This window comes from Ictidomys tridecemlineatus, chromosome Y (assembly GCF_052094955.1).
Source record: "Ictidomys tridecemlineatus isolate mIctTri1 chromosome Y, mIctTri1.hap1, whole genome shotgun sequence".
Lineage (NCBI taxonomy): Eukaryota > Metazoa > Chordata > Mammalia > Rodentia > Sciuridae > Ictidomys > Ictidomys tridecemlineatus.
Genome location: NC_135494.1, coordinates 17,405,392 through 17,421,837, shown reverse-complemented (window position 1 = coordinate 17,421,837; position 16,446 = coordinate 17,405,392). Strand labels below are relative to the sequence as shown.

The 16,446-nt window shown below is 57.7% G+C and overlaps 1 protein-coding gene across 2 annotated transcripts; it reads right to left on the bottom strand.

Annotated features, from left to right (window-relative positions):
• Positions 1 to 315: 315 nt before the first annotated feature.
• LOC144372061 (uncharacterized) lies at positions 316 to 8,485 on the bottom strand. 2 transcript variants are annotated; one of them, XM_078035479.1, is made up of 4 exons: positions 7,312 to 8,485; positions 5,806 to 5,968; positions 5,177 to 5,282; positions 316 to 1,354 (listed from the first exon to the last, which is right to left on the bottom strand). In XM_078035479.1, exons 1-4 carry the CDS (start codon positions 7,387 to 7,389, stop codon positions 1,285 to 1,287), a joined length of 417 nt encoding a protein of 138 aa, XP_077891605.1. In that variant the 5' UTR covers positions 7,390 to 8,485; the 3' UTR covers positions 316 to 1,284. The 2 variants fall into 2 exon arrangements, with proteins under 2 accessions (XP_077891605.1, XP_077891606.1); XM_078035480.1 differs by having other exon boundaries at positions 5,806 to 5,911.
• Between the last annotated feature and the right edge of the window lie 7,961 nt (positions 8,486 to 16,446).

Below are 16,446 nucleotides of genomic sequence, written 5' to 3'. Positions count from 1 at the left end.
GGTCCTCCTCGCCCGGCGTGGGGTGATGGCCGCTCCCACCTGGATTCTTGGAATGGTCCCTGGTTTATTCTTAAATTCTTCCACAGGGCAAAGCCAGACACGTTTGCCAAAACTGACCCTGAACCTGGCACCAGCTGGGCAGGGCCTCGTACTGTGGGTCACCCTGTGGGCCATCCCAGCAGGCCCTGAGTTGAGAACTGCTGGCCACTTGTACCTGGGAGGGGACGGAACCCGCTGGGCCCTCCTCTTATCTGTCTGTGTGCCAGCCCCTGGCCAGCACCTGGCCACACGTCCCAAGGAGAAAGCTGCTACTTTACAAAGTCCTCAGCCTGAGCCGCACTGGCCAAGCGGCCCTCCTGGCCTGGGCAGGCGCAGATGGTTCCAGAACTCAATTTGCAGAAACCAGACCCTGAAGACCCCAGCTACGTCCAGCGCAGCATCAGCGTGGAGCGGAACCCAGAGCTGGACAGCAACGCCTGCCCTGCCCAGGGCCTCTGTCAACAGGGCGTGTGGCAAGAGGCGTCCCTAGCTGAGGGGAAGCCATGTCCCGTGGAGAACTGGCATCATCTTCCAGACCTGTCACCTGACGGTGCCATATGGCGGGGGGAGGGGACGCTCCTTCTGCCAGTGGTGCTCCAGGTGACTCCTGTGCTTGGAAAAGATGAGCAGGGCTCCCAGAGTGTCCCAGACACAGCTGCCCACGCTGGCCAGCAGCCCAGAGACCGCAGATGGCCTCAGCAGCCACTGGAGGTGGGGACAGGGACACGTGGGCCATGGAGCCCCTCTCCCTCACCAAGGGCAGCTTCCGCTGTGTCCTGTCATTCACCTTGAACTAAAGGCCGTGACAGGGGAAGCCCAGAGCGGCCCGTCCTGCATTTCCTGACGTCCTGCGGGCTCCCGGCTGGCTGAGGATGGAACCCTCCCAGGTGTCCCTGTGAGTTTCCAGGGCCACAGAAACCAGTGCCACAGACCAGGGGCTTGACCTCAGGAACTTCTCCTGTCCTAGCCTGGAGGGCAGAGGTCCAAGGCCAAGATGCAGGGGGAGGTCCATCTGGGGCCGTAGTGGCCTGGGCCCTGACAGTGGCCATGGCTGAAGTCCTTCTTCCCCAGTCGTCTGTGTCCAAATGTCCCTTTGTATTGGCACTTGTTCATGTGGGAGGAGGGCCACCCTCAAGGGCCTGATGAGTTTCCCACAGAGGGGACTGGCTGACCTCTGTATGGTGTCCCCAGTAGGTCAGAGTCACAGGGACTTCCAGATGAGGAATCCCTGGGGGACACTGTCTCTTAGGGTCTGATCTGGAACCGCTTGGTCCCCAGTGTGGTGCTGCTGGAGGCCAGAACCTTCAGGGGGGACCTGGTGGGAGGAAGAAGGTCACAGGGGTCATGGGGCCCCAGCCTTGGCTAACACCGTCCAGCCACAGCACAGCCCGTGGGACGCCCAGAGGATGCCCCCAGAGCAGCTCAGAGGAGGGAGCTATCCCAGGACCTGGAGATCGGGACAGGCCATCTGATGGGCTAGCGGGAGGGGCCAGGAGATACCCCCATTCCCCAGTGGCCAGGGAGCTGCATCCCAGAATCCAGAATGCGTCCTGACCAGAGCCGCCCTGGACGGACCTGTGAGGTCAGTTCCCCTCTCAGGGCCACAAGCCACCCTCACGATGCTCACGGGGATCCAGCTTCCATGACCCGGTGTTTGTCTGTCACACACAGATGCAAAATGAGCCCAGCGGAAAGATCCCCGGTGGTTAGACGGCAGCACCTGACGCTGTGCACTCCTTCACTGATCCAAGAAGTATTCTGAGACCCTACTGCGTGCAGCCTGGCTCTGAGGGCTGAGGACGCTCATGATTTTAGGTCCTGGGAGCCCCCGATGTCCAGCACAAACAGCAGAGGCTGCACAGGGACAGCTTTACTTCTGCTGCCCAGGTTGTTTGGCAGCCTTGCTGCATGAAGTCCCAGGGGTGACCCTCCTTGCCTGCTGCTGCTCTGCTCGCCACAGTCTTGTCTCCCAAGAGAGCCCTGTGATTCAAGATGGCTGCTCTAGCTCGAGCCATTTCAGCTGCATCTAAGCCAGCATGAAGAAGGCACAAAGGAAGAATGTGTGCCTCTCCCTTAGAGTCACTTCCTGGGAGGTTCCACCCACATGCACTAATGTTCCACAGGCTCTAACACAGCCCTGGGGCCACATCAGCTGCAAGGGGAGCTGGCACCCAAGTTACCCCCTAACTAAGCAAAACCCCACGGGAGCAGGGCCAGCTTACATGGCCAGAGGGCAGCTCTCCACAGCCTGAGAGACACCCAGGCTCACAAGCCCCCACCCATGCTTGTTCCGAAGCATGGCAGGGTCCAAGTCCAGAGCTCACAGTGTCACCACCCCATGACGAGAAAGGCGGGACAGGCGGTCACCTCCGTTCAGACCTCTCTCCTGTCCCGTCCTGTGATGTTAGGGGCAGCTGAAATGCCTCTCCAGGCCCTCTCCAGAGCCTCCTCTGAAACCTGCCCCTCCCAGCGTCACTCAGGGCTTGTCCTGGCCAAAGCAGCACAGAGCCCCGTCAGCGTCCTGGGGCTGCTGCACCACATCACACCAACCTGTCACCTTTGGACGGCACAGAGCCCTCCTCTGGTGCCTGGAGGCCGGAAGTCTGAAATCAAGGTGTCACAGGGCCATGCTCCCTCCAGACACTCCAGGGACGCGTCCCCTGCCTCTTCCAGCTCCTGGGGGTCCAGGCCTGGCATAGCCTGTGGCCACCTCACTCTGTCTCCACCTCCATCTTCTTGGCCTCTCCTCTGTGTCTGTGTCCCTTCTGTCTCTTTAAGGACACCCGCCATCCACTGTGCCCTCTGATCACTTCCACCCAGACTCGGTTCTGCAGGGGAAGCAGGGATGGAGACTCGGGGGAGCCGGAGGGACCCCCCACAGCAGGGCACATGGTGGTCTGAGCCGAGAGCAATGGAGAGCTTGCAGGAGCTGGAACACAGCTCTGACGAGGCCAGCCGGGGGCCGGCTAAGGCCCTGACAAACACAGTTACGAGAAAGTTCTAGAAGAGCCCAAACTGGGATTAAGCAGGAGGGGTCAGCTTGTCTCTGAGGGGCCCTGGGAGGAGCCACAGCCCATCCAGGCACTGCCCAGAGCCCTTCTCAGCCGTGGCTACCAGCCCAGGTCATGTCCAGGGCCCTGACTCTGATGTGTCCCCATGACCTTGTGGCGTTGGCAGGAAGAGCCCGCACACCTGGTCCAGGTGTGTCTAGAACAGGTGAGGAGAGTCCCACCACTCGATCCCTGCAGGAGCGCTCTGACCCAGGGCTTGGACAGGGCAGGCCTGGGAGCCTGCATTGCTCCCCCGTCCCTGAGAGAACCAAGCCGCTGGGCCCCAGAACGACACCAGGAGAGGACTGCGGAGGGCAGTGAGCACACGGAGCCTGTTGGGAAGGTGCTGGGCTCGCCCTCTGGCCCCGGCCCTGGGCCGCAGGGTCGGAGGGCAGCCGGGTTCCAGGGCCCTCCACCGCCCACCCTTGTCCAGCGCCCACCAGAGGCCCCGGGCCTGAGTCTCCTGGGTGGACCTTGCCCTGTCGGTCCTCCAATCCATATGGAGTTGTCCCTCCAGGTTGCCAGGAAGACCCTCAGACTGGAGCAGGGGTGCAGGAACCTCCTCCAAGCCCCGCGGTTGTCCTGAGCAGGCACCTCCCACCCCGCATGCTGACTGACGGCCCCATGTGTTTTCTTTACAGTGGGGCCATGTCCAATCACCAAGTACACAGTGCTATTTCAATGATAATCACAGGCTCCCGAGCCTGCGCAAGCTCCACTATCAGCGGGTGCCTGGGCCACCTGGCAGGGGAGGACGCGGCCCCCCACCTTGGGGCACCTCACAGGGCATCCCTGCAAAACAGACTGTGACTCTGTAGGCCCACCTGATCCTCACGGACAGTCGACTCACAACCCTGCCTGTGACCCGTGGCAGTGGGGGACTCACAGCCGACGATCCAACAGCTCCCCGCAGCCTGTGTGCCAAGCCAAGCTGGTGGCCAGGGTGGATGGCCGGGGCCTGCCTGCACCTCCCTGCGTCTCCTCAGCCTCGAAGCAGATGAGAAAACAGCCTGCAGACTACGCGCAGGACCCAGCAAGGTCCAAGGAGACGAAGAGCCCGACAGCAGTACCCAAAGCACAGGGCAGGGTCCTCCGGTGGCTGTGACCAGCCAGGTGGCCCTGTCAGTGCCTGCACTGGGCGGGTGGGGGGTCTGAAAACAGCGAAGCTCTGCCCTGCATCCTGGGGGGCCTCTGAGGTCCAGGGCCAGCAGGGCTGGCTCCCCTGACAGCTCTGGGCAGGACCCTTCCTGCCCTGTCCATGGGCCTCACTGCAGCCCCTGCCCTCGTCTCTATACCGCCTTCTCCCTCTGCGCCCCTTCCTCTCTCTTAAAGGGGCACCAGTCGCTGGATTAGGGCCCCACTCATCCAGTGTGACCCCCCTTTCTAAGGACGTTTGCAAAGACACAGAGTAGCCAGCAAACTCAGGTGTCCAAGAAACGCCTCCAGAGTCCTCCTCCAGGTCCCGGCAGCGATGCTGGGCAGGCAGAGGTGGTGGCTGCCATGGTACGTGGAATGGGGCTTTCTGTTACTTGCCAGCCTTCCGGTGTCACCTGGGCACAGGTTTGAGAGCCTCTATCCAGGCCATCTCAACAGCTCATGGCCAGGTTTCTGATTCCTTTGTCACCTAAAAGCATAGCTCTGCTCTTCCCCTGCTCCATCACTTCCCACAGCTCCCTACTGCCTGTACCAGCTACTAGCATTAGCTCTCCCTGCTTCTCTGGACACCGTCCACTCCCACCAGGTCCAAGCACACCTATAGCAGCCCAGCTTGGCCTGTGGGGGCGGCTTGTCACTCCCCTTCTCCACCCATTCGTTGGCTTGGTCAGCTGACATTTAGGATGATTCACCACGCGTGTCCCAGGTGCTGTTCTAGGTGCTGGACACAGAGTAGCCAGTAAACCATCCCTGCCTCCCTGTCCTTGTGGAGTTCTGGGGAACCACCCACCCCTCCAGACCCACCGCTCTCAGTATCGGCCTCAAGGCCCTGGCCCACACTGGCTGCCCTGCTGAGGCCCACCTCCCCTAATCTGTCCAGTGCCCACACACACCTGGACCACAGTTCCAGCCAGGGCCTTGGTCCTGCTCACCTCTGACCCCAGGTGCTTAAACTCTCCTGAGACTGGAGGAAGTTGATCAATGTGTCCAAGGGAGCACTTGGTGGCTGGCCCAGACTGTACCCCAGCTCAGGGGGCCCTGGAGAAAGGAACAGGACCCAAAAATGTCATGGACATGGAGAGGGAGGGTGCAACAGACTGAGAGGAGCCTCCTGTGGGAGAGGCCAGGGGCTGGCCGGTCGGCTCCTCCCGAGCCTGACCCAACCTGCTGCAGGGGGCTCCTGTGTGGAGCTCCCAACCTGGCCCCTCAGCCAGCGCTGAGCCGTCCCTCCCCTTCCCTCCCATTCTCTCCCTCCCATTCTCTCCCTCCCTCCCTCCCTCCCTCCCTCCCTCCCTCCCTCTCCTTCCCTCCCTCCCTCCCTTCCTCCTCATCTCCTTGCTCTCTAGCTGCTCTCTGCTCTCCACACCCCTTGTCCTTCTCAAGAGCTGGCCAAGAGGACCCGAAGGACAGCTAAGTCACCTCCGGGTTCCGTGAGCCCCTCCCTGCTCTGCACACTTGGGTCATTTCTGGGCAGATGAAGGATCCACAAGACTCAGACCCACAGGGAAGAGGCCCTGCACAGGACAGAGGAGGCAGAGAGCAGAGCGGCGCAGCTCCTCACCAAGAGCAACAGGGACTGGCCACTGAAGCTGGGCAGGGCAGGAGGACCCTCCAGTGCCTGCAGCGGGAGCTGGCCCTGCACACCTGGACTCCGGACTTCTGGGCCTCTGAAAGAAGAGCCTTCTGTGGTTCAGAGTCCCTGGTGTGGACGTTGGTTCCAGCAGCTGCAGGACACGAGCAGAATAAACCCTAAAATGCCAATCTCCCCCTGGCCCTTGTGCTCAGGCTCCTTCCGTTTTCATCACACACAAAATAAAGATCAAATCCTCAAGGCGCTGAGTCTCCAGGGCCCTGCGTGGCCGCCGTCCACAGCCCGGTCCCTCTCCCGCTGGCCCCAGCCATGGAGGCAGTGCTGACTCGGCCCCTCTGCTGGATGGCTCTCCCCTCCCCGCTGCCCACAAACTCCCCTTCAACTCTGTCCCTTTCTCTCTAACAGGGTTTCAGCTTGGAAAGACTTAAACACATGAAAGAGAACCCCCTGCCTCAGACCCTGCCCGGGACCCCAGTGCAGCACAGGGAGCCCTGAGGCCAGCCTCTGCCCCCTCTGCCTCCTTCCTGCCCCTGTTTCCACCTCTCACTCTCTGCCTGCCTCTTCCCTCTGCCCCGTGGGGTGTCAGGAGTACTCAGCAAGTTTCACAAACAGCACCCTATCCTGCGACTACTCAGCAAGCTGCTTTGTTGTCAGGGTCTGAATGTGGCCCATCCACGTTGATAAACGTCCATGGGTCCATGTGTTTTCCCGGGCGGGCGCTGTCTCTCCTGTCTCTCGTGCCCCTCCCTCTCCTCGCCCAGCCCCCAGCCCCCACCGTCTCCACTCCCCGCCTGCAGAGGTGCAGCCCGGCCTGGCACCCCGGCTCTCCCTAGACGGGGCTGCCAGGCTGCTCTTTGTGGGTCTCTAAGCAGGCGTGTGGATGTGCCTCTGGTCACTGTCCCAGGAGAGAGGCCAAGGGTGGCAGTAAGTGAGCGGTTTCAGTTTTACTGCCCATAATCCAGTTACTCTCCTGGGAGCTGCATCAACTCCACGCCCCACAGTGGAGAGTCCGCCCGTCTTCCTGCCTCCGCTCGTCCAGCAAGTGCTTACTTAACTCCTACCAGCAGGAGATGACCCGCAGGTGCTGAGCAGCCCAGCACAGGACAGGCAGAGTGGACACCGGGCTGTCCTCCTGGACCACAGGCCCACAGCTGACCGGTTTGCCCTGGGGAGAGCCAGGCACAGCTCTGTGCCTCAGTGTCCCCATCTAAGGTATTTGATAAATTCTAAAACACACATGTAAGTAGAGATACCTGCACAGGTGTGCGTACACCTGCACAGGTACGAACACAGACGTGGACACTGGAACAGACACACAACCAAAGAAAGGTGCGAACACAGGTGCAGACACAGGTGACCCAGCACAGATACAGACAGCCATGTAGATGTGGGCACGTGTGGCCCAGGTGGCCTTGAGCACACACAGGCCCTGTGTGAGTGGCCCCTGTGCCTCGGGTTCCCACCTACAGCACCCACCAGAAGCCCGAGGAGGAGGATCCCGCAAGATGGTGATGCAGGGCACGGGTCAGCGTCGAGGCAGCGCAGGGCCCACATGGCCGTCTGTCTCCCCAGGTCTAGGTCCTGCCAGCACAGACCAGCAGGAACTCACCGTGGTCAGCGTGGGCTTATGGCTCCTGGCAACAGAAGGATCACACACTGTGGGGAGCCCTGGGGCACGTCCCTGAGAGTCAGGAGAGCGCCTTCTAGATTTAAGGTCACATTAGGAGATCTGAGGGTTTGGGGGACGCAGGGCTTTGCTCTGGATTGGGTGCTGCCGGAGAGTGGGGGTAATTTGGTGTCTGCTGTCTTCATTGTTTGAATGTAGAAGGTTGGGACAGTGGGTGAGGGTGAAGCTTTGATTGGTGAAGAATGTGCTGTCACTCCTACTGGTCAGGCTGGGGCAACTGGTCCTTCTGTGACCTGTGTTCAAAGTGGTCATGGAGTGACCGTTTACGCATTAGAGCAGGAGAACTCTGAGGCCCCTCCCTCCCATAGACCCTGCTGCTGTAGTCACTGGGGTCTCTGGAGGGTCCCCCACCCACTAAACAGGCTTCTGACTTGGATCCTTGCTCAGCGACCCTGTGGTCCCAGGGGTGGCTGGCCAGCCTCCCCCCACCAGCCTGTGTGTCCCCCCACGGGGCAGACCCTGTGGTCCCAGGGGTGGCTGGCCAGCCTCTCCCCTCCCCAGCCTGTGTGTCTGGTCTTCCCAGAAATCCTCAAGGGAGGAGGTTCCCAGCCTCCTCAAAATCCAGAGGATCTGGACTCAGGCAAGAGGGACCGACACTGGGAGGGCCTCCCTCCACTATGTCCACCCCGTGTGACAAACAGAGCAAACCACCAGCTCATGTGGCCGGCAATGGTGCCCACGTGGACAGGTGAACGTCTTTTAACTCAGTGATGGTAGTGGGCAGCGCAGTGTCCCACAAAATCATGTCCACCCAGATCCCAGGATGTGGCTTTATTTGAAAACAGGGTCTTTGTGGATGTCATCAAGCTGAGTCCATAAAGGATTTCGTGGCCCTTGGCCCAATGACTGGCATCCTCAGAAGAAGAAAGGACACAGAGACCCAGGAAAGCAGGCCACACGAGGACAGAAGCAGAGGAGGAGTGACACTCTTCAAGCCCAGGTCTCCAAGATGTCAGCAGCCACCTGAAACCCAGAGAGAGGCTGGGAAAGGGCTCGATCCTCCCTCCCAGCCTCGGCAGCACCACCCCAGCCCACACCGGGGCTTCAGTCAGGTCCTGAGAATGGGTTCTGCTGGTGTGAGCTGCCCAGTGCACGGGGACTTGACATGGCAGCTCAGGAAACCTGCATAGGGACCTTGGTGGCTGTTCCCCTGCCTACTCCCCGTCTGTCCCCGAGGGTGGAGGACAGGGACCCTTCCTGGCATGGCCAAGCCCCCTCGTCCCCGGGCTCTTGCTCAGGCACCCATCCTGCCTTGGCTAGGTGGCGGCTCCTGCTGCTTGGCCCATGGAGCCGCCCTTGGGTAATGACCGTCATCATGTGACTGTGGTGTTGCTGGCACTGGTGATCTGTCATTGTTAACGTTTATGAAGTGACTGGTCCGTCTGCAGCAAATGATAATAATAAAAAATAGGAATTGCTCCCCTCTGATGGCCACGACCCGCAGGGAACCAAGCGTCCGGGAAGGAAGAAGGGCCCCAATGCCCGGGTAGTGCCGGGACAGGACCAGCAGGTCACTAAAGACCCCAGGCTCCTCTTCTCAGCCCTAAGAGCCCCTGGAAGTTGTTGGCTGATGCTGACCTCTAGCCGTTCCAGGGAGGCAGGAGAAGGTGGCCATCCATTGGCCATCGGTCAGTGCCCGTGACAAGCCCAGATGGGTCAGGCAGACCCAGAAGGAGGAAGGAGTTGAACCCAGACCTGTGTCTGCCTCAAGTAAGACCAGGGCTCGGGGCCAGATACTCACGACTTCTACGTGGGGTCCTGGAGCCAGGGAAGGGATAGGGTGACCGCATCCCCCAAGGCAGGCACAGGGAAATCACAAGTGCACGTCACTCCTGGATGACCAGTCCACCGCCATCTTCACTGCCTCCATGCTATGAGAGAGTCAAAATGACCAGTGTCAACAGGGAGCCTCACCCACTGCTGTTGGGTGACAGAAGCCCTGTCCCCCCACCCCCCTGGGGACCCCTCACAGGATGCGCAAGTCTCCATATGGGTTTCAGAGGAGACCTGCACAGACTGCTCTTCTGGGAAGCAGCAGGTGGCCTCTGCAGCGCTCCACTGTTGGGGTCAGGGCAGTGTCCCTCAGCTGTCCCTCATCTCAGGAAGCACCTCCTGCCAGCCCCTGAGGCTTCAGAGGCCAGCCCCTGTCCCAGGCCAGCCCCCATCACAGCGGAGGCCATCCCCTGTCCCAGGCCAGCCCCCGTCACAGCAGAGGCCATCCCCTGTCCCAGGCCAGCCCCCGTCACAGCAGAGACCCTGATGGAATCCACACAGACTGGATTTGGGCTGGAGTCAGTGGGTCAGGAGGAAACAGGGGGCTGGGGACAGGGCAGCTGAGGAAGCCAGGCCAAGGCCTGTAGGACGAACCGCCCAGGACCGTGCACACATTGGGTGGCTAATTCAAGGACATGCTGCCCTCAGTGTCTTTGATCAGGACCTAAAAGTTCCTGTGATGACCAGGTCCCTCCAGGGGCCAGGCCCTGGGGACAAGCTTCTGTGTTCACATTTGAGATCAAGACTCGGACAGCAGGTGCCGTTCCCGGTTTGACAGGTTCCAGTTGGATGGGGAGAGCCCCTGGCCCAACCCCTCCATCCGGCCAGCTGCTGTCCCAGTGTGGACCTCCCAGGGGGCCGGGCCTGGCTGAGGGAGGGCACACCTGGAGTTACAGCATAAACAGTGACCAGGCAGGGCCAGCAGCCTAGGACACACCTGCCGTGACACACCTGCCCAGGGAAACCATCTTTGCCTGGAAGGAGCAACTCGCTTCAGAGGACGATTGTAAGAGAGAAAGGGGCAACTTTGCAGTGGGAGGGGCCGTTGCCATGGGAGGGGCCATGCAAGAGGGAGGGGCCGTTGCCATGGGGAGGAGAGAAATCTGGGTGCCTGTGACCAAGTCCCTCTCTCAGGGGAAGGGGCGCTGCAAGGGGCCTGAGCAGGAAGTGGCCGTGACTGGAGGCTGGAGTGGGAGCTGCCCACACTGGCCACACCCCGAGGTGCAATGCTGGCCCTTTGACACAGGCCACAGAGTCAGCCGCCAGTCAACGGGGATGTACCCTGCAGGGGGGCTGCAGCCAGGCAGCTCCCACCCCAGGAGCAGTGCTCCAGGCCCGCACAGCTCAGCCTGGAGACAGCTGCCAGCCTGAAGGGGCAGGAGCAGCATCTATTTCAGAAACATTTTTCTGCCAAAGCATCACAGGATCCCCAGTGAGCTGCAGCTCCCCTACCTCGTCTCTGTGACAGCATCCACCCTCTGTGGCCACCTCCCCCCGGGGCCGCACCACAAGCAATTATCCCGGTCTCTGCTGCTGAACCCTGTCACTTCCTGTGTAGGGCCATCGAAGACAGATCCCCAGGGGCTGGCCAGGTGCCAGCTGGCGGATCAGAGAAGGAAACAAACAGGATTGATATGTTTAATCTAACGCCAGGACTGTTCACACTGGGAAGGACGGGGCTCCGTTTATCAGGATTAGACAGCTCTCAGCAGACAGAGCCGTCCAGACCTCACCTCTCCTGTGTGAAGGCTCCATTATTAAACCCAGGCCCGGCCCCCGAGCGCTTCCTCAAAGGAAAACGTGTGCTTTGTCAAAGGTCTCCAGAGATAACAGCCCCCTGTCCCCTGTCTGACCCCTCCGTCAACAAACAAGGGTCTCCGTGTGGGATTGCGCCTAGCGTGGCTCTCTCACCCCCTTCCTGCTTTCTGACTTTACAAAGTGTCCTGAGGGAGAGAGAAAGCTGCTCCCTCCACCGCATCCTCAGCCCGTGGCTTGCTGGCCACAGCATCCCCTGACCCTGCCCGGGGCCCTGCAGGCAAAACCAACAGAGTCTAAAGACACTCAGCCTCACCGTTCTGAAGTTGAGATGGCAGGAGCCGGCAGGACTGTGGGGACCAGGGACATGAGGGTGGCCCGGCAAGTCCCTGTTGTCCCATGTCAGGGTATCCCACCCGAGGTCCAGTGTCAGCATCAGTAGCATGCACCAGTGAGCATGCAGGTTTCGGCCATGCCCCAGGCCTCTGCATCCGCCCTTTAAGTAAGCCTCCAGGTGATTATGGTGTCGACCAGAGATTGAGAGCTAATGGCCTCAACCTGTGGGGGTGGGGGGGGGTGGAAAGCCCATCTGCTTGGGCCACATGACCAAGTGCCCTCGTCTGGATGACTTCAACAACCCAGTCCTGGAGGCTGGGAGTCTGAGATCAAGGTTTGGCTGGTTTCCTCTGAGGCCCCTCCGTGGACATCCCCTCCTGAGCCCTCACATGGCTGTCCCTCTTAGGACACCAGTCTTGTAGGGTGAGGCCACCTGGTGACCGCTTAATCATTTCTGGAAAGACACCAAATACAGAAGCCCTTTGACGTATGAAGGGGTCACCCCCAATAAGTCCATTGTAAGTTGAAAATACACTGAGTCGAAATGCATCAAATGCCCCGGATCCACCCAAGAGCCCGCTCAGCAGCACGGCACGCTGGAGAGGGTCACTTGCTCCCCTGGTGGTGGCAGGGCTGAGAAAACTGCCCAGCTGTGCAAAACAGGACCTCACCCATGCCACCAACCCAGGAAGGATCAGATTCAACGTTCCAAGTGCAGCTTCTACTGAATGATTCCAACTCTGCAGCATGACGGAGTTTAATGTGTAAATTGCACCTTCCGAGGTTGGGTCCTTCTGCAGTCCAGTCTGAGCTCCAGGGTTAAGACTCAGCATGTGAACTCTGGTGGACACATTGGCCCTAACAAGAAGCCAGAAAGAAATAGATCAAGCCACAGCTCCCTCTTAGCTTGGTACGATGACACTGGCACCACAAATTTTGGTCCCAGAACCCAGTTCTGCATATGCCAGGTCTCTCAGCAGCAGCTCAGGGCTGACAGCAAGTGGGAAGGCAAAATTTGCAAGACTGGGTCCATGGGGCGGGGAGGGGGTGGGGTCAGGGAGAGAAAGACATGCCTCTCCCCCATCACACCCTTCCTTGCTCACAGAGGTGCTTCTAGAGGAAGAGAAACCCCAGCTCCTGTGCTCAGCTGCATGGCTCACCTTTGCCCCAGGAGAGAGCAGTTTCCTGGCTCCCTTAACCCCTCCCCCGCCCCAGACAAGACCCTCGTCTCCACGTGCTCCATGGCTGCCCCTGGGAGCCTCTGCTACTCAGCCTCCATCTTCTTGGGTCTTTTCAGCTTCCCCAAACTCCTGCACGTGGTCACACAAGTCCCAAGCTTGGGGGAGAGAAACAATGGGCCAGCTGACCACACGAGCAGACCCACACTCACCACCAGTGAGTTCAGGACTGAGGCCAGAATTTCATCCTCATTCGCTGGAGTCTCCTCTGGGGTGGATTTCCTGGGTCTACCCCCTCAGTTTACCCCAGGCCTGGAGGGGCAGGAGGTGGGCATATCAGGGCCCACCTTTGACTTGAGGGTCCCTGTCAGTCATCTTTCTATCACAGGATGTCTGAGATAATCCACTTAAAGGAAGAAAGAGTCATTCTGGCCCCTGGTCCCTGAGGTTCACACCCCGGTGGCTTGTCTGTAACCCTGGGCCTCGGGTGAACCAGAACAGCATGGCAGGGAGCAAGTGGTAGAGCAAAGTCACCTCGTGGTGACCAGGAAGCAAAGAGAATGAAAAGAAGGATCCAGGGTCCCTTCAAGGGCACACCTCCAGTGACGACTTCTGCCACTAAGTTCCCCTCCTGAAATTACCAGCACGTCCCAAGAACATCATTGGCTGGAGGCCAAGTCTAATTCATGAGCCTTTGGGTGACATTTAAAATCCAACCCATAACTTCCCAGCCCTGGTCCCCCAAAGACTCATGTCTATTTCAAAATGCAAAAGGCATTCCGTCCACCTCCAAGAGTTCCCACGTTATTAACTGTTCCAGCATTCTCTGAAGTTCAAACTCAATTTCTCTTCTGAGACTCAAGGAAAACTCTGAGCTACAAGCCTCAATAAATATTAAAAAAAATACAAGTTACATGCCCAATGGGACAAAGTGAACATTCCCATTCCAAAGAGAGGAATGGGGCATAGAGAGAAAGGGTGGGACTGAAACCCAGCGGGCGAACGTTAAATCCTGTCGCTCCACATCTGTCACCCATGGCACACAGTGGTGTCATGTGAGCACCAAGGGGCTTAGAGACCCCCACCACAACCTGCTGGCTCTTTCTCAGGTTGCTCTGCTCGTGCCCACTGTCTCCCTTGGCAGATGTCACATGTTCCTGCATCTCTAACTTCTCGTGGTCCCTGCTTCGGCCTCACTCCCATGGCTGCATGCATGTCCCTGCCTGGAACTGCCCACAGGCACTCCAACCCCATCACATACTGCCTGGTTTTCCAGAATTGCCTTTGAAATCTCAGTGGAAATCTCCATGACCCTACAACTCCTGCATTCCTCATTCATGCAAAACAATTATCAAATAGATGACATGAATGTCCAGCACCAGTGGGAGCAGTAGCCAGGTCTCTGTGGATCACAGGTGCAGCAAACACTGAATGCCCAGGTGGCTGAGCAAAGCCAAGCACACCAGAGTCACAAGGGCTTCCTAGTAACCCCATGCACGCAGGGTGCCCCAGAGCTCTCTGTTCAAACAAATTTTTGAGCCTGCTGTTTGTCTCGCTGATTCCTGAGACACCCTCCAAGCTTCTTTCCTATTGTCCTGATGTAAATTAATCACTTTCCTTTTAATGGTGCTAATATACTTAGTACCACATTCTCCTTATCTGCAACTATATATACACTTTGTGTGTGTGTGTGTGCACACGTGTGCAAAAATGAAAGTTTTTCAAATCTTTCTGCTTTTCTTTTTGTTCCTGATTCTCATTGTAAATATGGCCAAATGATATCATCAATATCCATGTCACTGCCTGAATGCCGGGCTGCCTTGAAATTTCATCCAGCAAATAAACTAGTCCATCACCTTTAAATTTAGCTTCACCCAAAGTCTCAGGGTTTGGACGACATGTAGACAAGTTCTTTGCCAGAAGGTAATGAAGATGGCCTCTAATCTAATTCTTAGTAGATTCTGCCTTTCCATAGGAGACCTCATGAGCACAGTCTTTACTGTCCACATTTCGGTCAGCATCCTGGTCTTCTGAGCTCCCACAGATATGACCATTAAGCTCTGCTTCCAGCATCTAAGACTTTTCCTAGGACACTTTCCAATATTTCCTAATTCCTCCTGAGAACCACTTCCAACGCTTTCTGAAACGCATGATCAGGCCACAGACCCACTCCTGGCACTGATTTTCTGTTAGTCGGCTTCCAACACTCGGATAAAATATCAGAGAAAATTAACTTACAAAGAGGAAATGTTTATTTTGGCTCATGATTTCCAAAGTTTTAGTCCTGTGGGTTACTTGGCCCCATTGCCTTGGGTCTCTGGAGAATCAGGACATCATTGTGGGGAGCATGTGGTGGGGAAAGGCTTCTCATCTCATGGCGGGCAGGAAGAAAAGAGAGCAGGAGAGGAAGAGGGACTGGCACACAATACCCCCTTCAAGTGCACTCTCCCAATGGCCTAATTTCCTCAAGTTTCCAACATGTGAACAGCACCTTCTGTTGAGGACCAAGCCTTCTACACATGCACTTTGGGATACATGTGAGATGCAAACCCCAACAGTCATCTATTTCAATAAAGGTCCCTGAGCATTTTCTGGCTCCACACGTCTCTACTTTCAACCTGGCTACTTACTGAAGACAATGTGTTGGTTTTTCTTTGCATTCAAAATTTATCAACAGGATTCCTGTCAGAGCCAACCCATGAGGTGTTTTCTACTCCAAGGAGAAGACTCGAGAAGAACAAGGGATCTTGTGGGGGTTTTCAGGTACCCTGCCCGAGTCCCAGATTTATCAAAAGTGAAACAGGATAAATAATTCCTGAGGCACAAGGTGGAACAATGGCGGGGGGGACTCTTGCTAAGTCTGAGATAGCCCACTGAGCATTGTACATAGATTTAAAAAAAATCTGTTTAACCCTCAAAATGACTCAGTGATATGGATCCTGCATCTCACAGGCAGGAAGTGAGACACAGAGTTAGGGTTGGGTATCCTTCTGGAGAGAAGCACAGCTCGTACGCAGTGTACCCCAAGTAGGATGCTGGCCATCCTCGGCGCCCTGTGCTATAGGCACAGCACCTCCACCTCTGCTTTCATCTCTCATGCCTTCCGCTGTGGTCTCTTCTCTAGCTTTTATGGGGACACTAGTTATTGGATTTAAGGACCACTTAATCTGGCATGATGTCATCTCAAGCCTTGCCATAATTGCCTCCGCAAAGACCTTCTTTCCAAATAAAACCGCATTCTGAGGTTCCAGTGTCTAGGGGGACACCCTTCAGTCTAATACAAACCCTGTTTCTTCTGCCCTAACAAAATCCTGTAATTTAGGTAGTTATTTCTCAGAGTTCTGGAATTTAAAAGCCCAAGATCAAGACATGATTCCTACATCTGCTGAGGGCTACTCTCCTTCACGGTGGCCCCTCTGCTGCGTGCTCACGTGGCAGGAGGCGCAAACGCTGTTCCTCACATGGTGAGTTAGAAGGGCCAAGTGCCTCTCTGAGCCGCTTCAGTGAGGGCATAAATCCCCTTCACAAAGGCAGGACCCACCTCTTAACACCAGCTCAGTGGGCATTAGGCTCTGCATGAGCTTGGAGAGAGAAACATTCAAACCCCAGCACGTGCTAAGAGCAAAGCCTCTGGCTCTGAAGACGGTTAGCGGCACTCAATCCCTTCCCCTCCCCTCCGGCTCCCGTGGCACAGTTTCCTCCACAGTCACTGGCACGGGCTCCTCCTCTCTTACCTGCTCTCCAAAATTCTGTCCCCCCATACCTCTCTCAACAGGCACCCTCTCATCCCCTGCCAGCCCCAGGTCCCTACTAAGGGAGCCCCCTGGACAGCTACCTACCCGTCCCACTGCCCATCTTCCCAGAGTCTCCTTACCCTTGCCA

Coding starts and splice junctions, on each gene's coding strand:
- LOC144372061 (XM_078035479.1), bottom strand. CDS start 7,389: ATGTGGGCCCTGCGCTGCCTCGACGCTGACCCGTGCCCTGCATCACCA. Junction 5,969..7,311: donor TCCTCCTCCTCGGGCTTCTG/GTGGGTGCTGTA, acceptor CGTGTCCTGCAG/CTGCTGGAACCAACGTCCAC. Junction 1,355..5,176: donor TTAAGCACCTGGGGTCAGAG/GTGAGCAGGACC, acceptor TCCTCCCACCAG/GTCCCCCCTGAAGGTTCTGG.